The 25040-nt window shown below is 42.7% G+C and overlaps 1 protein-coding gene and 2 long non-coding RNA genes across 8 annotated transcripts in view; 1 reads left to right on the top strand and 2 right to left on the bottom strand.

Annotated features, from left to right (window-relative positions):
* The window catches only part of LOC143521347 (uncharacterized), a 62278-nt gene extending 60861 nt beyond the window's left edge, over positions 1-1417 (bottom strand). For both annotated transcript variants that reach the window (XR_013132722.1, XR_013132723.1), the window contains exon 1: positions 977-1417. This is a non-coding gene — a long non-coding RNA (uncharacterized LOC143521347). The remainder of the gene's footprint in view (positions 1-976) is intronic.
* Positions 427-23115, top strand: LOC143521345 (zinc finger E-box-binding homeobox 2). Of its 4 annotated transcripts, none has more exons than XM_077014114.1 (9): positions 427-562; positions 762-1067; positions 16036-16284; positions 17683-17874; positions 18110-18309; positions 18417-18525; positions 18705-20101; positions 20787-20970; positions 21183-23115. In XM_077014114.1, exons 2-9 carry the CDS (start codon positions 1010-1012, stop codon positions 21794-21796), a joined length of 3003 nt encoding a protein of 1000 aa, XP_076870229.1. In that variant the 5' UTR covers positions 427-562; positions 762-1009; the 3' UTR covers positions 21797-23115. The 4 variants fall into 4 exon arrangements, with proteins under 4 accessions (XP_076870229.1, XP_076870231.1, XP_076870228.1 ...); XM_077014116.1 differs by lacking the exon at positions 427-562 and having other exon boundaries at positions 676-1067; positions 18705-19877; positions 20007-20101; XM_077014113.1 differs by lacking the exon at positions 427-562 and having other exon boundaries at positions 677-1067.
* Positions 5571-11476, bottom strand: LOC143521348 (uncharacterized). 2 transcript variants are annotated; one of them, XR_013132724.1, is made up of 4 exons: positions 11279-11476; positions 11020-11105; positions 10511-10704; positions 5571-6533 (listed from the first exon to the last, which is right to left on the bottom strand). It is a non-coding gene; the product is annotated as an uncharacterized LOC143521348 (long non-coding RNA). The 2 variants fall into 2 exon arrangements; XR_013132725.1 differs by lacking the exon at positions 5571-6533 and having other exon boundaries at positions 9407-10704.
* Positions 23116-25040: the final 1925 nt, after the last annotated feature.

The raw sequence follows: 25040 nt of genomic DNA, 5'->3' as shown, positions 1-25040 counted from the left end.
AGTATTGCGCTGATATTATCATGACAGTGGCTGTGCGTGTGAATTTCAAGGTGGGGGTCCTGACACGCTGTTTATCGGATGTTTTTTTCAATTGCTAAACAGATTAGGGTCCAAGCACTCACACAATGCGACGACAATATAATACTTCCTACAGCGATCTGGGAGAATCGCAGAAGGGTGGGGTGGGGTGTAGACACAGGTGGGAGGACGTTTAACTGCACTTTACCACCACACAGCATTCATTATGCATGCCAAAGTTTATTGTAATTTTTTTTATCTGTGCGAAATATTCACGTGATCGTAGGCTACAGTAAGCACGAGTTATAGTCGAAAATTCAAAAAGCTAACATATTCTGGGACTGGGAGTGGGAATTTAATGTAGTGGCTGCGCGTGCGTTGTTATTTGTAAGTTTGTTTGATTATTCGAGATGGGTTGGTTATACATCACTACTTAACCATTTCTAGCCAAAACAAATAAATGCAACCTCCCTTTGCCACTAAAATCTGATAGCACATCAATTGCATGTACGCAATCCTGCATTTGCACTGATAACTATTTGTGGTAAGTATCAGACATGCCCGCCAAAAAAAAAAACCTCTCTTTTAAAACTTCAAATGATAGTCTGCGTGCAAGCAACCCTGCTACAATATCACACAGAGGTTTGCTGGAACACGTTATGGTTATAAGTTTTGAGCGACGGACCGACCCAAGTCAGGATCAACCTCTGATGACATCATTTTGTCTCCGGCGCCTGACGCAGGGTAGTGGCACCACACCTCCACCCGAGGTACCACATCTCCACCCGAGGCATCACATCTCCACCCGAGGCATCACATCTCCACCCGTGGCCCCACATCTCCACCCGAGGCATCACATCTCCACCCGTGGCTCCACATCTCCACCCGAGGCATCACATCTCCACCCGTGGACCCACATCTCCACCCGAGGAGGGTGTTCAGCCGTGCTACTGCTTACCCCGGTGATATCCTGAACAGTCCGCGCGGCGTTATGGCAGAAGAGAGCCGTGGAAAACGGAGGAAACAGGCGAACCCACGAAGAAACCAAGGTACGAGACGCTATTAAAGCTCGGATGATACGCAATAGTTTGTCTTTTCACTTGTAGAAAGTTTCGTTTGGGCGCGCAAGCACGTTGTCCAGAACTTCTTGAGTAGAAGTTCTTTGAGTAACTTACTAGGAACTCCATAACAGTAGTTGCAGATATCTTCAAGATGCTTTGACACATTTAGACAGATGTTTGACCCAATATACCATACTCATTGTACAGAACTTTCCACGAAATAGTTTTTGTACTCTTTATGGATTACATTCGTAGACAGAAAGGTTCAAACTTTATCTCAAAGTTGGCAGATTCAGCAGAAGCGGTGAAGTATCGGCTGTGTCAGCAACGTGCGTGTGTTTATATGAAAGTGCGAACGAGAACTTGCGGTCTGTTCTGCACTTCTAGTGCATTTACAAATATGATGTTTTTTTGCTGTTGTCGAGAATGGCTAAATTTAAATTTAACATTTGTTGCAGTACTCATCATTTGCACGTAGGCCTATAATTTCACTAGTTTTAAACTGAATATAAATGTGTTTTTTATGTGTACGACAGGCGAATAGTATCATCTTTCGTTTCATTTAAATCTTAAAGAAATAAGGAGGACGATGTGTATGAATTGGGAAATATTGTTCTTAGAATTCATTTTGTTCTATGTATATATATGGATATGTTTTTCTTAAAATACATTTAATGTACTTACAACGAATCTTAGTAACCAAGGACCTGGCATACATGAGGAAATACAAACTGCAATATTTCTACGGCATTGTAAAAACTACAAATCTTTCAATTTTATCTTCGCTCATTTACTCAGTTTTAAAAGACTAGTAACAATTAGCAACGTCGCATTCAAACAAAACCTAATGTTTTATTTTACATGCATATAAAACATTTTATTATCTCACAGCTTATAATGTTCAATAAAACCTGATGGAACAGAACACGATGTCAGTACTGCACATCATTTAGACATGAATGACAATAGTACCATAGAGCAACCTGCTGTATAGTTTATTAGTTAGGTTTATTATCGCATCCTTTTATTGTTCCTTTCTACATCAGAAAATGTTTTTTGTCGACCAATGTCTGAAGGAACCAGCATCAGACAAGAACCCTTCATGTAGTGTATATGTGCATGGCTCCTATAGCGAGCAGCACCGACCCAAAGGCCGTAGATTCTGCTCTGTTCTCTGCAGGAACACGTTTGTGCCAAACGCTCTTCTCTGTATTTAGCGTCCACGCTTTCTTCATTTCATACCATTAACTTCTTGAGCATATCTAGCTACAGTGAATTTCCCAGTGTAACACACTTTCCCAGTGTAGCTACCGTGCGGGCTAGTTTATAAATACCACTGTCCAGCATTTTGATGTAGTGTCATGTGTAGCCTACATGCTGTTATTAAAGTCGAGAGCTGAGACTAAGACGACTTTCAAATGTTGACATCGGTTGATGTGTGAGTGACTCGCGAGTGCTAGTTTACAACGACAGGAATTAAAACATATCTCTGTAGCAATATTATGTCTCATTGAGAGTAATCTGAATGTACAAACGATGTAAACTAATTTGGAAGGCTGAGCCATACATGCCCATTGTATTTATACAAATATATATTACACAAATATATTACACAAATATATATTGTCATTGTGTATATATATATATATATATATATATATATATATATATATATATTGTGTGTGTGTGTGTGTCTCCGTGTCAGTGTGGTGTGAGTGATGTTCCTCATTAGCATGCACCATGAGGTGTTAGCTTTGTCAACCTCACACCCCTATGTGAGGCCTTCAGAGCTAATAGGGCTAACGCTACTCTCCTCTGCTCAGTCACATGCACACGGCTGCAGTCATGCTGTGCGGAGTGCTAAGGGAGTGATCTTGCTCTTCACAAGTTCTGTAGTTCCTCTATTGGGTGGTGATGTTCCCGGGTAACGCGGCCGCTGTAGCTGAACTGTCAGCCGCAGGCTCGTGATGGTCTCGAGTTTCTCAGAAGTGTCAACTGCCTCTCTGTGCTTCAGGCGGTCAGTGTACTGGACTGCAGGGCTGGGGTGGGGGCGGGGCTGAGGTGGGGGTGTGGCTGGTGTGGGGACGTGGGTGAGGTGGGGGCGTGCGTGCAGGCTAACTTTACCTCAGCGTCTATCCCACGTTCTTGGAGAGATGTGTGGGGAATGTGTAATGGCAATGTACTGTACAGATGTGGAGCATGTGTACACACACACACACACACACACACACACACACACACACACACACACACATCCATTAAGGTGACATGCCGTCTCCTGTGTTGTCATCTAGCTTATGACCATGAGTTGGGCAGATGACTGTTGTCTGCGGTGAGAAGAGTGGTCTCTGAGCAGCTCGGTCTCTGAGCAGCTCGGTCTCTGAGCAGCTCGGGAGCTCTGGGAGAGTTTGGTGGAATGCTGTTCGCTCACGCCGTGTCTCATGGGAAGGGTGACAGAAACACAACGGGCCTGCGCAGGGCAGTTTAGCCAATCACGATGAACGAAACAAGGCTGTTGTTTTACATTCTTTGTTTGAGCTGTGTAGCTACATCTGACCAACCTGGACAAGGAAAACCTACACCGTTTGTCTGAATGGTAATAAGATAAAATAGCTTTATTCATTCATTTGGCCTGTTTCTTTGATCAAAATACTTGGGCTGACAAATTTTTGTATGTGTAGAAACACCTCAAAGTGCTCTAAGAGCATCTACGTTCTGGGTGTTGTGTTGTTGTGAGACTACACGTGCTGATGAGAGACAGAGCTTCATGGCACACGGCTGCCACGACTACAAACGCATCAAGCACTAAATGGACTCAAATGCACCGAGGTGTGTGGCTCTAAGTGTCCGCACGTGGGAAGATGTGAATTACAGTAACGCCTACCGCAACCTCAACGCTGATGCCGTTGGTCTAGGTGGTGTAGGCACATGTTCTCAGTGCAGTCTCAGTGAGTCACACGTTGAGTTACGGTAAACTGTGGTGGGTGCTCATGTCTGGTTGTAGAGAGGATGGATGGAAGGGTTTGCTTGAGAGGTGAAGTCTGCCAGGGAAAGAGAGGGTGGCCTGCTGAAAACCATGATGTTAGCAAGACGTGAGGACGTCTAACTGGTGGATTTTTGAGGGCGACAGTCATCAGTAACAAGTGAGAGTCTAATATGAAGTATGTGAGTGACAATTCTCTCTCAAAGGCCGTTGTGGTCTTTGACCTGCTATTCCAGCCCGTGTAGGGCTGTGTTCTACGCGCACAGCTCATTTGCTCTTCAGGCGTTAGCCCTTGTCTAGGCTCCTCCTACTTTGTCGCTGTCAGCCTCTCCATTGGCTCCCTCTCCCTGCTTTTTTTCAAGTGCCAATTTATTTCAACTCATTCCCTTTTTCTACATTCTCCTTCATTGATTTCCAAACCTCTCTCTTTGTAGGCAGCTGGGGTCCAGCTGTGTGTCTGCTGTAGCGTGTGTGTGTGTGTGTGTGTGTGTGTGTGGTTCTTTGGCATAGTCTTGCCACAGTGGGCAGTACACGAAAGAGAGGGCGGTGACAGAAAGACTATAAGTGGGAGTCACTTGTCGTTTTGGACGACAGAGCAGTACTGGGCAAAAAATCAGAGAGATTCTAAAAGAGAGAGAGAGAGAGAGAGAGAGAGAGAGAGAGAGAGAGAGAGAGAGAGAGAGAGAGAGAGAGAGAGAGAGAGAGAGAGAGAGAGAGAGAGCCGGTGAGGAGTCCAGGCTCCAAGGTTTATTAGTGGTGCTCCCTATACGACAGGGCTGAGGCGTCAGACTTAGCAGGAGAGAAAGATTTAGAGAGACAGAAACAGATAATAAGCAAATGGAAACACCAAAAAGAGAAGTGTGTGTGTGTGTGTGTGTGTGTGTGTGTGTGTGTGTGTGTGTGCGTGTGGGTGTGTGTTTATGTGGTTTGTGAAAGAATTTCATTTACGCAGAAGCTCTGCATTTAACAAACTGTATTTAAAATGACATAAATATCAAAACATATAAAAAATAATCAAACTCCATCTGATAACTATAACAGATGTGCACTTTTAAGTGTGTCTGTGTGTATTTCCTGGTGTCATGAGAGCATGTAGATTGTGTGTTTTGATAGGAACACTTGCTTCACTTGAAACACACAGTCCACAACACGTTCAACCATTCAGCCTCTGATCTTGGAGTCTTTTACAAAGACTGCTGGGGTTGTGTGTCTCAAATGTTTTAAGCTTTGATCTAGCATTTGGAATTTCTGCATCTCATGTTCTAATAAACTCAAGTATATGGACACAGGGACCCAGAGCTTAAACCGGAAGTTGATCATCTATGAGATGTGTCCATTTGGTGTGGAGTGTGTGTTAGGTCGCCCTGAGCAGTGTGTGAACACGGTCTGGGACCGTACGTCTCTGATCTCGTGCTGGGCACCAGCGCCGCTCCAGGTGGGCCGGTGAGCACGAACCAGGTGGGTCAGTCCTGGATCAACATGCACTCAGTTGAGATATTTGTCAAGTCGAATCCTTTGTTTACTTCTAAAAGGCTGCAAGCCTGGCTGTGCACACACACACACACACACCCGAGGAGTGATGTTTGTGTGTGATGTTTAGTGATGGATCGGTGGTGTCGCTGAAGGAAGTCTGTGGCTCCAATTGCTGTACGTGGTAGCTACGTGCCAAATTTTATTTACTCGGTTTTTGAAACATACACGCAAATACAAATGAACAGACCACAGATTGAATGCACGTATACACACATACATACACTGAATCATTCCTGCAATGTTGTACATTCATTAACACAAAGCCAACCAACTGTATCCTATATCGTATGTACTCTAAAAATAACACACACCCAGGAGTTGGAGAGGTAGTTAGGAGGGGTAGGAAAACCTTGAGCATTCAAAGATCAAGCGACAGAGAGGGAGAGATAATCCCTTCTCCTCCCTGTCCCTGTATCCACAGTTCACAGGTACAAACCAACCACCCAGAACCAGTAAGTGGTCTGGCTTATACACAGGCCCCAGGACATGACAGAAAAGGACACTCTTCAACAAAATCATTGCGTGTCTCGACCGTACGTTTGACGCCATTGGTTGGTTTGGCCTCTGCTAACGAGACTGCAGTGGCTTCTCTGGTCCGCCAGTAGCAAAAAAGGTGTTTTTTGGACATTTAGTGATGTGGAAGAAGTTTGCAGTGCAGATACCTGTAGGCATTCTGGATGATGGCGTGAGAAAAGACGGTTACTCTGATGGACTCTTTGGAGCTCAGAGTCACCATAGATATCCCTTTCCTGAATCTGTGCAGGGTTACATCTGCTCCTAGAACTGTACCCGGGTCACGGCTGAGATGCCCTGGAGGTGGCAAACGCATTCTGGTGCCGGGATGTACGAGACGGGTCAGTGGGGGCTTGACGGGGTGGGGGGCATGGAGCCCACAGAGAGGGACGCAACAGTGACGACTGGACAGCCAAGGAGCACTCCTGTGTGAGATGTGGTGTATAGGAAGGAATGAGGGAAAGTAAGTGAGAGGGAGGGAGGGAGAGAGAGAGAGAGAGAGAGAGAGAGAGAGAGAGAGAGAGAGAGAGAGAGGTAATACAGGTAATACAGGATATTGGTAATACTATAGATTATACAGGATGTAGGTAATACAGGATATAGGTAATACTATAGATTATACAGGATGTAGGTAATACAGGATATAGGTAATACTATATATAGAGAGATAGATAGAGAGATCATAGTAGTAATATTATAGGTATTGTGTATTAAGATGTAGTTAATACACAAATCAGTAGTAGAGTGTAAAATTGAGTAGATTTGTCTTAGTGGTGCTGTAACAGGGATATATTCATGATACACACACACACACACACACACAAAGACACACACACACTGGCATGCACGCACACACACATGCGCACAGTCTACACACACCCTGCACACACCCTGCTCACACCCACACACAGACTGAGCAAGGATAGGAGGAGATGAGGAGAAGCAGGAATGGAGAGAGGAGGAAGGTGGGGGGGGGGGGGGGGGGGGGGTCCCCCAGCACCACACTGTCGCCATTACCCCCTCTCCCAGAGTCCCACTGACGCCACACGCTGCTCTTTCCCCCCAAAAACCACATCACACACACACACACACACACACACACACACACACACATACACACACACATTTACAGATATACACATGCTCTCTCTCACACACACACACACACACACACACACACACACACACACACACACACACAAAACACACACGCTCACACACACACACACACACACACACGCACACACACTTCAAACGCGCAACAGCCCGCCAGCCTTCTGCTTCAACTTACAGAACTCAAATCCCAGTTATACCATGTCTTTCTCACTCTCTCTCTCTTACACACACACACACACACACACACACACACACACACACACACACACACACACACACACACACACACACAAACTCCTCAATGATGATTCACTTCAAAGATCCTCTTAAACTTACAGTTTGCCTTTTAAACTTCCCATTTTTCCTTCTCTCAGTCTGTTTTATTCTGTTCTCATTTCTCCTGCACTCTGATGAGCGCCGCTGCTACGCTCCCAGACGCACATGCCCACACACACACACACACACACACACACACACACACACACACACACACACATACACACACACACACACACACACACACACTCACTCGCTTCACTCGCTTCCTCGCTGCTGAGGCTTGTTGTGCTGTACTGGCACTTTCTCTGACTTTAATTAGAGAGATTCTCCAGGCGTTGATTTAGGGTCCCGTGCACGCCTCATACACTCCAACTGATGCCAGCGAAATCAGGCACACACAAGAACACAGCTGTGCCCACACAGAGCCCTTCACAACAGAAAGACTGCCCTATGCAATAGAAAGACTGCCCTATACAACAAAAAGACTGCCCTATGCAACAGGAAGACTGCAACAGAAAGACTGCCCTATACAACAGAAAGACTGCAACAGAAAGACTGCCCTATACAACAAAAAGACTGCCCTATGCAACAGGAAGACTGCAACAGAAAGACTGCCCTATACAACAAAAAAAACTGCCCTATACAACAGTAAGATGGCCCTATACAACAGAAACACTGCCCTATGCAACAGAAAGACTGCCCTATACAACAGTAAGATGGCCCTATACAACAGAAAGACTGCCCTATACAACAGTAAGATGGCCCCATACAACAGAAAGACTGCCCTATACAACAGTATGATGGCCCCATACAACAGAAAGACTGCTCTATACAACCAAAAGACTCCATGCAACTGTATAAATGAATCACCAGTTTAAAAGAGAGTTTTTGAAAGATTTTTGCAGTTGTGTAAGTATAAATGCACATTTACTTGTTCATTTGAACACTTCTAAACCATATTTGTCATATGGGAAATGCAGGTACAGTGTAGATCAACTCATTTGTTCACTTGCATTTTCTATTAGTGTCACAAGGTGGTGCTGATAAATACCTGTTAATACTAAACAGCAGGAAGAATTCAAAGCTCCAACCCACTGCAAGTACAGAAGGCTTATTTATTACACACATATGCAGCAGCAGTTATGATTATGCATTTCTACCAAGTCCTAGGGCTAAGCACTCCATGTTTGAAACGACATCAGGACCAAGTAAGAGATCTAGAGGCTTTGGTAAATTTACGCTGAAATTTCACTTGAGTCCATAAAAAAGGAACAGCCCTGAGGCTGTGGATACTCGGCATATTTGTGAAACCCAAAAACTAATTTCTCAGCAAATGCAACAGAAACGTTACAACTCAAGAAGAAACTAACGAACTCTTACATTATATAGCTGTTAAGCTCAAAGAGACACTTTATTTTGGACCTCATATTAAAACTTCAAAACTTTTCTGTGTGTGTGTGTGTGTGTGTGTGTGTGTGTGTGTGTGTGTGCCTGGTTAGCTGTGAAGGGATACGGTCTGCTCCGAGCCTTGAGAATGTTTTAATATTCACGAACCACAATTGTGCGGTTTGTACCAATGCACAAAATAACGAACCACATCAGATAGTTTGGAAGAGGTTGCAAACATTTTCTTTCTTTAGGAGGGGAGGAACAAAATGTAGAAAAAAAAACAAATTTGGGGGGGGGGGGAAGCAGTGGTATTTATAGTGTGGTGTGAGTGAAAGGGGGAGAGAGAGAATGAGTAAGGGAGAGAAAAAGAATGGGAAAAAGATAGAGAAGAAGGGGAGAGAAAGAAAAGGAGTGAGAGAACTGTGGAGTGTTATGAAGAGGAGTTGGTTTGATTCAGTGTGGTGCATGTGTGGGATCATACACTCTCTTCTAAATTCCAGCACTGTCCCACAAACCAGGCACACACACACACACACACACACACACACACACACACACACACACACACACACACACACACACACACACACACACACACACACACACACACACACACACACACACACACACACACACACACACACACACACCAAAAAGAAAGCCCTGGACACTTCGTACTCACTGCAGAAACATGTTTTTTTATGTACTGAGACAGTAACAGTTTGTTAATGCAATACATAAGTTTGAGTTCATATTCAGAGAAGGTCCGACCTGTGAAGCTTCATTTGAGTGACACATCAGAGATTCACACATTCACACCTATCTTTGAAGAGAAAATGACCTGAGTCACACAGGATGCTGTGTGTTTTCTGGGTATTCATTGTCACTCTACATGGACCATAGCCAGCATTCAGGCACATGCACAAATGCACATATGAAAAGTTGTGAAAATAAGAGTGGCTTTCGCTAGAAATACCAAACACACATGGAAGCCGTATGCTATATATCACCACTATATAGGGGTGATTCATTCATTTTTTCGTTCTGTGGTTAAGGTTAGTATCAGATGCTAAGATTTTCCATTAACCTTTACACAGGTTAGCATATAAAGGTTAACATACACAGGTTGACATAGACAGGTTACTCTGGCTCACTATTCCTCATTCTTTCTCTTATGTTACATGTCACATCTTATAAAACTTAAGGTACACATCTTAAGGTACAAGAAAGGACTGTAGAGCAGTTCAGGAAACAAAGTGTCGTGAAAGTGTTATTTCAGGTTATATCAGGTGTTCTCAGAGCTTTCTTTATTATTAAATCTTGAGATCTCCTTCTTGCTAATCTTGAGGTGGTGTGGGGGCAGTCATGTTAAAAGCTTTGTCATCGTGCCACTCGAGTTTAGCTTGGGGAATTTCCCCACACATCCCTCTTCTGTTGCATGAATCTAGAATGATCTGAGTCAAGGGTCTCGTACGCAAAACGAAAATACACAAAAATACTCACGAATGAGCACACACAGCGTACCGTCCTGCTGTGCCTCAACTCTGAGCTCTCTCTCTCTCCCCCCCGGCTGCCTTTCTCAGAAGCCACTGTCAGAAGTTTCGCTCTCCTGTCTTACCTCAGCTGCATGACGCAGTGTTCTTCTCTGCCTCCGAGGGACCAGTCCCGTCCGCCAGGGATTCGCGTAAAGCATCTGGACACAGCACCACAATGTCCCCCCAGGTTGATCAGTTTCATCTGGGGCCTTCGGGGCTCGTCTGCAGAGAGAACGTTCATTCTCTCTCATCGTCGACTACGTCAGCGCGTGGATGACTGCAAGCAGCACATAATTATGGATGCCAAATTAGTTACAAAGAAATATAATGAATGAAATTTGCATACATTTACATAAATTCAAACAAGTATGAAGCATAATCTGTTGCACATGTTATTTGGTTTTTACATTCCGCAGGTTAGTAGTGAGCAATTTAAGTGCAGTTTTTTTTTTTCTGCCACACACACAGTTTGAGTATACAGACACACACATATACACACACACACACACACACAACCACACACATACACACATGCACACACACAGTTAGAGGTTTCTAAACACAAATTTGGCTGTGTATATAAACACTATACCCGGCTCTTTTCCCCAACGTCTACTTGATTCCACTTCAGTGTGACACTGGTAGAGCCAAACCAGAATGAGGCGCCTCTCTAATCATCTAGAAGAACAAAGAAGGCCATTTTTAAGACCCTTAACTACAACTACAGCTCTAGTGGTGGAAATGTGCGCGTCAGTGTCCCTGGAGGACTCTGATTATCATAACTCTTTAGTGACAACGACAACAACAACAGTGAAACAGCAAAGTGTTCAGTCATAAACCGTGGAACTTACTCTAGTCCTCTAAGCAGATCCCGCCATCCACCATGCACAAGCGCTCACTTCACCTTAGCTGTCCCCTTGCGAGACAGGAAAGCGGTACACGTACGCTGTCCAAACGTCCCCCACCGCAAAGAATGACACACTTTGAAAGTGTGTTTGTAGTCAGTGTGGCAGGACTAGCTGGGTGTAGCAGCGAGACTTGTGCAGCCACTATCAGACACTCCTCTCTGAACAAGAAGGTGACAAGCATGGCGGCTAGGTGGTTAACAGCTTATCTTTCAGTGACACTTTTGTTTGTAGAAAGTTCTTTAGTGGTCCAGTTTTCTGCTTTTGCATACTCGAGAGCATTCACCAATTACACAGGGACCTTGTGTGTACAGACACTTGCCCTCCAAGAATGGCCGATACGTGACCGGGCTTTTGTATTTCCATCTCATGTGTTGGTGAGCGCGTATATTTGTTTGCGCATGTGCTTGCGTGCATGTCTGAAAGACACCATAGAGAGCTTGTAGGAGGTGTTCTGTGTGTGATGTGGTGCTTAAGTGACTCATTGTTAGAGTGTGAAAATAGCGGTGTCAGAGAATTCAGCCAGAGTTTTTTAATGTTTTTACATTTTAAGAGTTTGATTTCAGAGTTTTTTTTAGGTATTCTTAACTACACAGACTTCAAACATGATCACCTCTCTCTTCAACTACAGAAGGTAACACTCTGCTTTTCAAATCTTTTGCTAGTTTCTGTCTTGTACTTGACCTCTGCTGGTGGGGTACGTGAAAAGGACTATGGGGAAATATGGTGATATCAACGATATTCATTCATTTAGAAACTTACCATATTTTAAACTGTAACGATGAATGCATGTAGGACACTTAAGCACACAGTAAGATTCAGAAATGGAGATATTTATCTTAAACCTGCTGCTTCACGTTTTCATGTGGCTTCGACTGTACTGAGAACATTTTCACACTGTAAGTTTCCATGCCGAACAATTCTATGCTAATTGTGTTTTTGAGTTGAAATAAGTGTTGCTCTGAGGTTAGTGTAATACGTGTTGCTCTAAGGTTTGGTTTTAGACTTTTCAGTTTTATATAGTTTTATATAGCCACAGCATGTGTTTCTGCTTGTGTGCAAAAATGAAAGTTCAGAAACACCTACACAATAGTGCCATAGTGTCGAATTAGCAATTATTCGCTATACTGCCATAACTGTATTACCTATTAAACATTTCACAGGCATAGTGATTTCAGGTTATCATATCACTACAGTTTGAATCACGTGTCATTATAAACATGAACAACCATGTATTGACACAACATGGTATTCCATTTAAGGCAGGACAGTGTAGTCTTTACAGCCTCTGTATTCACAACAGCAGATGTAGTAATGAGCCTGGGTCCAATCATAAATCACCTAATATTATCAGACAGCAGGTGTAGTAATGAGCCTGGGTCCAATCATAAATCACCTAATATTATCAGACAACAGATCGTCTCAATTGTCTTACCTCTCCTTAAATACGTTGTCTGCAGCATTAAATGAGTGTGATTGACACTCACGCTGTGTAATCATGGTGTGATAGGGCAGACGGTTTGCTGAAGTCTTCTTCTTGTTCATTTTTAATTTTGCTTTTCTGTTTAATGCTATTTTTATTCTACATTTTTTCTGTTACTGGTCAGAACAAAAACTGTTGTGTAACTGGAAAGGTTTTCATGCTAATATTTTAAAATTGCTTTTTAAGGCAAACCATAAGATATAGCTCTGATGTGTATTACTAATGAATATATATGCATTATATGATAAGCATTAGCAGTATATGACTTTTTCAAAATGTATTGGCTTTAATAAATATAAAAAAGCTAAAATATCTTTAGTGTCATTTATTATATATATATATATATATATATATATATATATATATATATATATATATATATATAACTTTTTGTTGTAGTTCTAATATTCAGTAATTATTATTTATATTATTATTTGACTTTTTTGATTCCATTAGTTAAATGTTATAGTTCAAAGCTAACAAAGGGCAGAATTTAAAAAAAGATGTAGATAAAAATGTAAGGTGTCAATGTGAATGATAAATGCAATTATCATCGTATATTATATGTATGTCAATACAAGCAAGGATCAAAACCCCTCGAGTCCTGTATCCTACATGTATGATTATGTGTATATATATCTTTTAGCATTCCATATCTGCTCCATACATGCGTGCACATGCATACACACACACACACACACACACACACACACACACACACACACACACACACACACACACACACACACACACACACACACACGTGCGCACACACACACACTGTCCAGAGTTTTACTCGCTGAAATCTAAGACTGTGTGGAGAATGTGATTCAACCCAAATATATAAATAAATCTGTCAGGAGGAGATAACGAGAACCATCCCTGTGCGATGTAGACACAGACCACTGTCACTCACTGCCACAGCAACACAAATTACACTCCACTCAGCCCTAATGTTGAGCAGGCCCACTGCCACTCAACCCCTGCTGGGCTGACAGGGAAACCCCAGCTATGGGGCTGGTATCGCCATAGAGCCTTCTGCTTCTCAGGGCTTATTTCATTTGATTTTTGGACTTAAAACGTATTTTTGGTAGAACTGTGATGACAAAGTGTCAAAACAGCAGAGGCGGAGCCATGATGAACTTTACATCTTAAAGCTCCAGTCTTTCCAGTGTCCATTAATAACCACTGTATCAGACATGGCTAAAAATATATATGTCTACATCACAGGTCCACAGTACATCAGTGTAAAAATGGGAGGAGTGCAGACCAAAATGGATATACGGGGAATACGTGGAGTCTGTGTGTCTGAGTGTTTACACACACAAATACTTGTGTTGCACATCCAAGCCTCACACCAATCAGAAGGGGCAATTATTGTTCTATTATTCTACAAAGACCCAGTATTGCCACACTATTCTACACAGTCATATCGCTAAAGGTCACACTGTGCATGATATGTGTGCAGAAATAGGAGGCCGTATCCAAACCTCAGGCACCTCTAAGCGAGTGGGGTCATCATTACATCGTTCCTCTGCACAGTCATAACAGTAAAAGTCAAACTATGCACTGTGTGTGTGTCTGTGTGTGTCTACATGCAAGTGTATGCATACATTCACTCGTGGGAAAAGCCCTAATATAATTTGTCCTGTAGACTTCATATTACTCATGAGTGGGCAAGAGTGGGACTTCACTTACACACACACACACACATAAACATGTCATGTTTGTACTGCATTGTTAGTTTTTCCATTACAGTCGAAGTGAAACTGCAGTTTCCTGCCACGCAATGCCAACATGTTCAGACTTGAACGGTTAACTGATTAGGCTTAAGGTAATGAATCTAAACATGTAAACATGTATCCGAATTTTCTTTCTGTATCTCTCTGTCCCTTTCTCACACGCCCGCACACATGTTTACACAAACATACCATAGAAAAAGAAACTTTAAATACATTGTATCTTATATCTAGAATTTTATATAAAAATCTTTGAATTTGGACAAACGTGTATGCATCAACTGGAAAAAAAGTCAAGTTGTAGTTCCATTTTTATATTAATTTCAGTTTTCTTGCATTTATTCTTGTCTAGCCATCTAAACTCTGTTTTTTATTATTAGTTTAAATGCCAATTAAAAAGATATTTGTAAAGTCATCTTAGAGAAGGAAGATTAAAGATGGGTCAAGTCATTTGAACATGCTGAATCATCATTCTCATTTTCAGAACCTCAGACAAGATCACTACAGCTGACACAATATTAACATTTCTCCCACACATTCTTACTCATATATAAACATTTCACTGGATACAAGATAATAATTCTTTATTTTGCATTTGGATTTTGATAGGTGAAGTCAGAAATTCTTTGATGGGGGGGTTCAGTCTGTTTCCAATTGTTATTTATCCCTGAAATTCTTTGCATCGCTTGAAAAAATTATGATGAGCAAATTTTGGGGTGCAAGTCTATTACCGACATCTGATATGAATAATATGCTTCCTTTAATCAAGGTCCCGCAGCTCATTATTGACTTTTGACAAAATGAAGAGTATTAAAAACTCAAAAAAACAATATAACCCTGCTGGGCCTACAGTAAACCAAATTATTCCTGTTTGGCAAACATGCACATTTGAATGGCAAAGCCATTTCGTAAAAATACTAAATTTTTTACTTATTAAAAAAGTGTCTGTAAATACACTTTTAAATAAATAAATGTAAGGTGTCAATGTGAAATGAAAAATGCAATTATCATTGCATTGTATGTATGTCTATCCATATGAACCATTTCCATCTGTTTATAAAATCTTACATTTAAAATTAATATATATATATACATATATTAATATATATTAATATTATATGTAATATAAATATATATTAAGCAGACATTAGCATTTGTTGTTCAAGTCTCACGTCTTTAATATAATATTAGAGATGTGAAACTTGAGCAATGACTTTACACTAATTTTTCCTGTTATATACTGTTATACTATTATAAATCTCACGTCTCTAATATAATACTGACTGTCCAAGAGCAAAATATAATTTCACTGATGATTTTCCCTGGTACTGAAAGAACACGTCTGCCCAATTCGATTTACATATTGTACTCTTATCACTTTATAAAGCGCTGCAGTCTCATGATTTTTATTTCACTGAATGCAAACTCCGCAACAAACGATTCCTTTCAGCAGCCGTTTCTCTGTTATATCCCCCCCGTAGATACAGGGGGCTGCCTGGACTCTGAGGGGGAGGATGAGTCACGCGCGTGGGGCCCGGACGTCCAGGGTGAAAGGAACGGACAGGACAAGATGAGCGGGACCCCCAGCGAGGACACGGAGCCGGGCAGTCCCGCCTGCTGCCCCCGCACGCACAACCTGAGCTCCCCCGAGCAGCCCTGGGACGAGATGGAGGGCCCCGCCCGGCACACCGGGCCCAGGGAGACGGAGATTGGCACACCCGGCACGTACGGTGAGTAGTTGTGAGGAGAAGACGCCTCTCACAGACCCCCATCTTTTTTTCTCAATGGAGAACTTACCAAAGTAAGTAGCAGGGCCCATGCAATTATAAAACTAGATCAAAATGACACAAAGACCTCTGTCTCTTCAGCACCAGCAGGGGAATTGAAGTGGTCTTGCTCGCTTTCAAATTAAAAGAAGAAAGTATGTTTTTTATACTACTTACACAAATTCAGGTGATCTGATGGCTTTCATTGAAAGGCTAAGGTAATAGCACATTCTAAGCCATTTAGCACATGTATGGGTAATTATCCCACATCACGCACCATCAATTCCCTGTTGTGTTCGAATGAAGGAAAATTGCAGTCTTTGCAGCAGTGACTGTGTCATTTCTGAGCTCAGCTATTTCCAGTGACTGAGATATTAGAAATGATAATAGTCAAACCGTGGACGGAAATGTAAACCTCTTGATTGCATTCAGATAACAGCACTGCACTGAGAGAGAGAGAGAGAGAGAGGCACTGTTCATAACGCGCTACCTCGTCGTGTCCGACGCGACAGACGAGGTGATGCTCCCATTTCGAACTCACAAGCGAGCATGCCAAGCTTTCCTTCGGTGTTTGCAGAGATGAAAGGTTTCTCGAGTTTGCCTAGAAACACTGAGCGCACTCTCATAGCACCAGAGTTTTTACTGCAGTTAAGCACTGCCTCCTCTCTGACCACATTAGAGAACACTGGAAATCCGATGCCAACATCTGCAAACATTTGAACAATCCTCCTCAAAGTCACGGTGCTACACGCATCTGTCTTCCTCTCTTTGTTTTTCTATTATTATCTGATGTTTTGTTTTTTTTTTTTTTACTTTTGTGGCCGTTATTGGTCTTGTGGGAGAATCTGAAGTATTTTCCTCATCTCAGTACTCATTATTCTGTTACAGAGCTCTTTAAATTCACACACACACACACACACACACACACACACACACACACACACACACACACACACACACACACACACACACACAGCAATAATGCGACAGCTCTAAGTTCCAGAACATGATTAAGAACTTCTGTGACTTTTGCCTGCTATAACATACCTGATTCAGCTCAGTAATTATCATAACCGTTTCATTAGTTTCATGCAAATGTTGCGTTATGACAGGAGAAACGATCTCTAATAAAACTGAGAATAACACATTAAGCTAAACTAAAAAAACAACAAATCTCAGCGCGAGTGCATCTGTAGGTGCATGTGACCGCTTTGTTAGGACTAATGTTTCAACATGGACAGGAGAAACTGCTTTTTGGACCTGCACAAGAAGGCAACTTATTTTTTCCTAGAACAAGTATTAAATCAGACAGCAAAACAGATGATGAACAAACACCACCACATCCTGTTTCTGCTCCCTCAGCACCCAAAGATTTCCGTGTGCTGGAGAACTGGGCTCGTTATGACTTCCTGATGCCACCGAGAAAGGCGACCCACCTTCCCCGCCCACAGCACAGTCAGCAACTCAATGGCTCCATCACCTCCTACCACATAGGTGGTGTGCCACACACACCGGGCACCGTATCTCCGGTTCGGAAGTCGCCCGAGGGCAAAGGTATCACTCTAACGCTCAGGAACGCTTGGATCTGGAAAAAATACATTTTTCACTTATTTGTTTTTGCCACTGTTATAAATGATAATGTTCTTCTACAACGTGTTTCATGACATTACGACTAATGATAAGGTCAGTTTTCTGCCTAGCCGGAAAGCATGTCTGAGAAATCCCGCAACATGTGATAGGTTATCGAGAACAGTGTAATGGCTAGTAACGCTGTCCTCTTGGTGAGCAGATGCAGACCCTGTCAGCCCCGATGCCTCACTTCCGATGTGCCCGTATTGCGAGCGGCCGTATGGGGATGACGCCTCTCTGCGAGAACACGTGAAGCAGTGCGAGAAAGGCCGCAGCGTCTGTCCGCTCTGTGGATACAGCACTCCCTACAGGGAGCAGATGGAACAACACCTGACCCTGCACGCCCAGGCACAGGACAAAGTGGGGGAACCGCCAAAAACGTGAAAGTATTTCAACTCGGTCTAAAGCCAGTCGACGTCTGCAAGGCACTCTGGACTGACCTTTTGCCGTGTGTGTCTGTGTTCCAGAATCCTGTGTCTGACCCCAGCACGGAGGACCGGAAGTTTAAATGCACACAGTGTGGGAAAGGCTTTAAGTATAAGCACCATCTCAAAGAGCACCTGCGAATTCATAGTGGTATTCTTTCTACTTTATGCACTATAGGCGATATGAAAGCCTAAATAAATGGAGGTTCTCGTCCACACATTGAGAACATCCATTTATTTTGGCCCACGAAATTGTGTAGATTTCAACTTCTCAGTAATGTGGTCACTCACATGCCTCTAATCACTGTTTTCCTGTTTTGACCTCTGCAGGTGAGAAACCCTATGAGTGCTCAAACTGTAAAAAGCGCTTTAGTCATTCAGGCTCCTACAGCTCACACCTTAGCAGCAAGAAGTGTCTCGGTGGGGGTGGGTCAGGGCACACACCATATTTTAATGGTCACTCCCACCCAACCTACCTCTTCTCCTCCCCGACGTCGCCCCCTATAGTTGGAAGTAGGAACATTTGTAGAAGGAAGAGCTCTCCATATGATTCACTAGATCAGTGCTTTACAGAGCAGCCATCCAATCAGGGACAGGAATCTATTACGGCCGCCTTACGAGTCCCAGAGCCGGGCAGGGCTTGGGACCCTGCTGTTGCCATGAGGACTGGGGTGTTTAAAGGGACTACCATTCTGCCCTTACTGCACTCTCGGGGCAAGTTTGAACACTTGCTTGAGGAAATGCTACGAAAGGGGGTGAAGAGGGAGGACCGTTGGGGAAACAGGGAGCAGAAGGACGGAGACGAGACGGAGGAGAGAGAACGAAAGGTTGAAGTCTCCACGGAGGCCGTGCCGTGCCAGGGGTGTGCTCAGCTTTTCCCGAACGAGGTGGTGCTGAAGCAGCACGAGAGATATCTGTGCAGGAGCAAAGACAGGCAGGACGCGGTCCAGTCACGTCGCCGCCACAGGGACGGGTCACTGCTCAACTTCACCCGTGCCTCCCGGTTCCCTCAGGACAACCACCAAACACCTGCCAGCCCTAACGGGCTCCCCAGAGACGTCTCGTCCCCTCAGCGGGCGTCATGGCAGTCCATCCCCCAACAGCTCCTCGTGCCCTTGCAGTCTCCCCCGCACCTCCGCCTGGATCCCGCACACTATTGGCCGAGCAAAGAGACCGGCAGCCCTCGAAACTCCGCCATCACGAGCCCTACCTCACCCTCCCTACAGGAACGCCAGCATCCGCAGAACACGGGTTTGGGCTCCCCGCCCTGCATCGACCTGTCAGTCACGTCACCGCCGTGCCGGCCCAACCCACACAGGCCGTCACCCAGAACCGAGGCTTCTCAGAGCGAACCCCTCGACCTCTCCATTCCCAAAACCCGTGTGGGCTCAGACATGGCCAGGGACGCCAGAGAGCAAACCTTTAACAGCAGCTCACCGCAGCGGGACGGGAGGGACATGGAGAGTTTCTTTAGGTTAACTCCGCCTTCTCAGCACCAAATGGGTGGGGCCTATACACCATTATTCGGAAATGCAGTTTTCAGCAACTACCCCCTTTTCAGTCCCATAATCCCAAGTAACTTCGCAGGGATGGGGAGCAACGGTCTGACCTCACTTCCTCTTACATCATCAGCTCCCAGCCCAGGATTTCTCTCACCTATGACGTACATGATGGAGGCAGACCCCGAAACTATGATGAAAAGAGTACAACAGGGGAAAAACCTCATGGTTAGGACATATACTTGCTCACCATGCAAGAACATACAAAATACATATTGACAAACACATATTCACAAGCACTGCATTTTCTACTCCCCAGAGCCCCTAACGCCCTGTCTCCTCAGAGCATATTCCTTTAGAACAGAACAGACATGGCGAATGACTAGTGATCCTCAAGGCCTAGATCAAGAACCTTTTTAATATAATCAATCACACGTTTTGATATTTACCAAAAATTTGCTCCAATTTCAAGTTTAAAGCCAGTCATTGCTCCATAATAGCAACAGCTGCAATAGTTTGTGACAAATAATGATGTTCCTTTCTGAGTAATAAAATAAGTGTGTGAAGTTCACTTCCTCATGTAGCAATGTCAAAGACCTCAGCGCTACCTAATAATTCATAAGTGGACTCTATTCATTGTGTCCTAGAACTATAAAGGTTGCTTTTCATGCATTTGTTTCCCCTGTTGCGATGTACACAAACACATTACTCACAAGGGGAATTCCTGTCTCAACACACTTAAAGGGCAGAGTAAATACAATACTGTGTGTGCAAGTGTGCGTAGTTCGCTTACACATTCCTAAACTTCACACTCATAAACTGACTATACAGATAAAATGATATGAAATACTGTATACACTGTGCACCACAGATTGGTCTCCCAGCTCCATTATGAAACGAGTTTCTCTGCTAGGGTGAAGCTGTAAGTCGTAGAGGTCTGGACTACCTCGCTCTGATGGAGGAGGGGATGGATGGAGATAACGGCCCTGGGAGGAAGAGGCTGAGGAAGACGGAGGAAGGTCTGTACGCCTGCGACATCTGTGACAAGAGTTTCCAGAAGAGTAGTTCCTTGCTTCGGCACAAATATGAACACACAGGTATGAATGTAGCAACACTGTCACAAACTAACGCTACTGTTATATAGCTATAGTTATATACTGTTGAAATAGCTCAGGAAAAATGTTCTCAGAATTTAGGCTGGGTGTTAACAACAGACTTCTACACTTGTCCCTCATACTAATAAAGCCGAGGCCTGTTTTACTGCAAAAGTAAATGAGATCCACAGCTGACTGCGTTCTGTCTCTTTTAGGAAAGCGGCCCCATGAGTGCCAGACATGTAAAAAAGCTTTTAAGCACAAGCACCATCTGATAGAGCACAGCAGACTGCACTCGGGAGAGAAGCCCTACCAGTGTGATAAATGCGGGAAACGCTTCTCACACTCTGGCTCCTACTCGCAGCATATGAACCACCGCTACGCCTTCTGCAGTCGAGACCATGACCCAGACGGCCCCGGAGAGGAGCTGGTGGCGGGAGACGCCGCCCTCTGCCTCGGCCCTCGCAGGGAGCTCGGCCCTCAGCCGGAGGGAGCTCCCCTCGCCCTGGAGGACACGGCCACTTTCCTCAGCGATTCGAGTCTGGACGGAGCTCCGCTCGGTTTCCGAGAGGAAGACGAGGAAGAGGAGGAGAGCTCACTCAGCAACCATGCCCAGGAGAGGAAGGTGGAGAGGAGGATGGGAGTGGAGGAGAGGGACGCAGAGCTGGAGCAGACAAGGGAAGACGAGGAACAAGTAGAGGCTGAAGGACAAGAATGGAAAAGGAGCCATTATAGCAACAGTATGAAAGGAGGACAAGACGGAGAGGAAGGGACAGGGACACTCGGCAGGGTTCTAGAGACAGTAGGAGACTACGGGACTGAGAAATGAATATTTAGGCTTCTACCAAAGATGTGAACACGAACAAATAGTACTGTACATCAACAGAGCAATTGACCTGCCTCTACCAGAAGGTGCTTAAAGGCCTGTCGTGTTGGACAGCAGAGGACAGTGAAAAAATACTGTGAACGATGATGAGCCTTTAGATCTAAGCCAATGCAAAACACCCACGCCATTAGCAACAATATGCACACAAGGTCTATGGTTCCAAATTGGAACTGTATATCTGCTAGAATATTTTGTCCCCAAAACGGTGTTGATCCAAGAGATGTATTAAAGACTGTTTTTACCAAAGCCATTCACATATGTACCTGTAACCACTGTTGGCAAAGCCCTTGGTGTGTAAGATACACACTTTGAAAAGGATTGTGGGAAACTAATTCAATTACTAAAAATCATGTAATCAATAGACATGGAGATTCCACTACCAAATCACTAATTTATATTTGCCTGGGTTAGCTCAGGTTAGCCCAACTCTAAAGACATGTTAACTCCTGAAATTGAAAACTGTCAGTTTTGCTTCCTATCCTAAAAACTGATAAATGTGATAAATTAGGGTCTAGATTCTGAATTATCTTAATTATTTTAACATGACAAAAAATCTGAATGGGTAACTATTTGCATTGGAGAAAGCAATAGAACAACATGTGGGGACACAACAGCAGATTAGCCTGTATTTCAGCCTGAGCCCCGTTTAAACACAACAGGACCTACACGTATTTGCACTCTCTAATGTCAAATTGTGTTCTTTCAATTATGCATGTCGTTATGTTGATAACTGAGACAGAGGATCTGTTAAAAGATTCAGTAGTTATTTAACATGTTTCAGTACAAAGCACAGTAAGAAATGAGATTCTAAAAGTTAGCAAAACTCTGAAAGCCTGTTAAATACGAGGATGATGCAGTGTCTGTCACTGCACTGAGACCGCAGAGATGCACAGGGACTGCATTACCGAGGTATGCTAATGCATGCAGCTCAACCATGCAAGGGTTCAGCTAGCATCCGTAGCATTCAGAGGGGGAAATGGTGCTTTTATTCAGGTTTGGCCTTTATAACTGTAAGTAAACACATGTGTTTGGAAATGTTCCCAAATATATACCCCTGTAAGCTATTTGAATATTGTGTTTATTTTGCATCGATTTTGCTTTTATTCAGAATCAATTAATCTTTTTGTACTATTTTTATAGACCAATTTGTGAATATATATATATCTCATGTCTCATATTTTACTTATAGACCAATATGGGCAGTAGTGAATATCAACCTAGTTAGCTGAGAAGCTGAGAATAAATCTTTTTTTACTTGCCAAGCGAGAATCTGTTTGTTGATGTAGTTAAAGTTACATTAAAGTGCTTAAGTTTAAAAAATAGCATGAGTCTCACCCAGCCCAGATTTTCCCCATTTACATTCTGAGTCAAAACCTGACTAGAGATTGCCCCAAAACCACCTAACTACACAAATAGAAAAAAATAGAAAAGGAATGAGGATTGAGCCATGGCCTACTATGGAGGCCATCCTGACTTCATAGCAAAATAACCTAAATAACCCAAAATAATCTACTTAAATGTGCTGGAAGAAAATTGCCACTGGATAAGTAAGCATAAATGTGCAGCTAAGAAAAATTACATTAAGTAATCTAAAAAATGTGAGTAAAAATGCAGTCAAAAAATAAATAAAAAATCTATGAATTATCAAATTTAAAAGTAGATTCTGCAGCAATTAAAAGATTGTCTAAAGCTTTACTGATAAACCAGCAAAAGAACCTAAAACTATTCAAACTAATAGATAAAATCACTTAATCATGTAATCTATAAATGTGTGCAAATTCAAAGGATATGATGGGGTTTCAACCTACCAAAGGCAAACCCAAGGGCAAAGCCCAAGGTGACTTTCTACCATCCACCCACACCAAATGTCACTGCATTTCCTTTAAGCATCTTGTTGATCAACAATATTTGCTGAGACATCTCATTCAATTGCACCAGGATGATTCTGAGATAAAGATAAGATAAAGGTTTTATTTTTTATCATCATGAAACAAGTCTTCAAACACAATAATAAAAATATGTTCAGGGGTCTTAACATATCATATATATATATATATATATATATATATATATATATATATATATATATATATATATATATATATATATATGATATGTTAAGACCCCTGAACATATTTTTATTATTGTGTTTGATTAAACACTGTTGTTGACCAAAAGAAAGAAAGAAAAACCTTTTAGCGGTGATCATGTTTCATGCCCTTTTACAGTTGATAAAGTTTTAGCTCTTTATTGTATTGCATTCATACATATACATGTGGTACATATTGATGTTTTTGATATTTCTATAAAAAATATTTATATTTTTAATATTAATAACAGGTAGTAGGTACCTGGGTACAAAAATAAACAAAACGTAACAATTCAGTGAATTACTAAAATGTAAATGTGACATTTTAATAAAATAAAATTTACGTATAAATTATTGTAAACGTTGCTGAAATGTCCTAATTAACCTTTAGACAAAACATGCTGCTACTGAATTAGGCACATCTTTCTGTTCCAGCAGTGAGGCTATTACTGAGGTAATCCTACTATTACCTCACTCAGCTCCGACTGCTTGCGAGTTGACTTCACCGTCTACACCCCATCTATATTTGCCATGTTACTTCACAAATGTCTCCTGTAAGGGCATTTACAGAGCATCAACACCTTGGCTTGTTAGTGAGTTGCGTTGGGGTTTAGTAAAGACTGCACCTAGAGTTAGCTAGGTAGCATGTTGTCTGAGGCTTCTTTTACAGAAGCATGTCACATTCAGAACAAACACTGCTGACAGGCTATGAGTCAAAGCAGTGTTTTTGAAGATAACCCCAGTTAGTAGATTATGCCCAAAACTAATTTTATCAAATGAAGTGTACATTAGTGGGGGATGCACTTTTCGCTATTCAGGAAGCAAACTGATGAGGCCTAAAAATAGTTCAGTTTGGGTCAATCTCAGTCTACTCACCTGTGCCTTAGATCAACATTCACAACTCTGAAAGAACTAAAATGAAGAGTTGATTCCAAAAGATCAAAATTCAAAAATAGGATGGACAAAATGACACAAAAATATAAGTGTGTCATTTATCAGCATTTACTAGCATACACAATATACAACTGTGCCCAAAGCCATCAATAAATGAATAAATGTATGAACCAAGGTGTCAAACTTCATTTCATTCTGAACATA

This window comes from Brachyhypopomus gauderio, chromosome 8 (assembly GCF_052324685.1).
Source record: "Brachyhypopomus gauderio isolate BG-103 chromosome 8, BGAUD_0.2, whole genome shotgun sequence".
Taxonomy (NCBI): Eukaryota; Metazoa; Chordata; class Actinopteri; order Gymnotiformes; family Hypopomidae; genus Brachyhypopomus; species Brachyhypopomus gauderio.
This window is presented reverse-complemented; position numbering and strand designations above follow the sequence as displayed.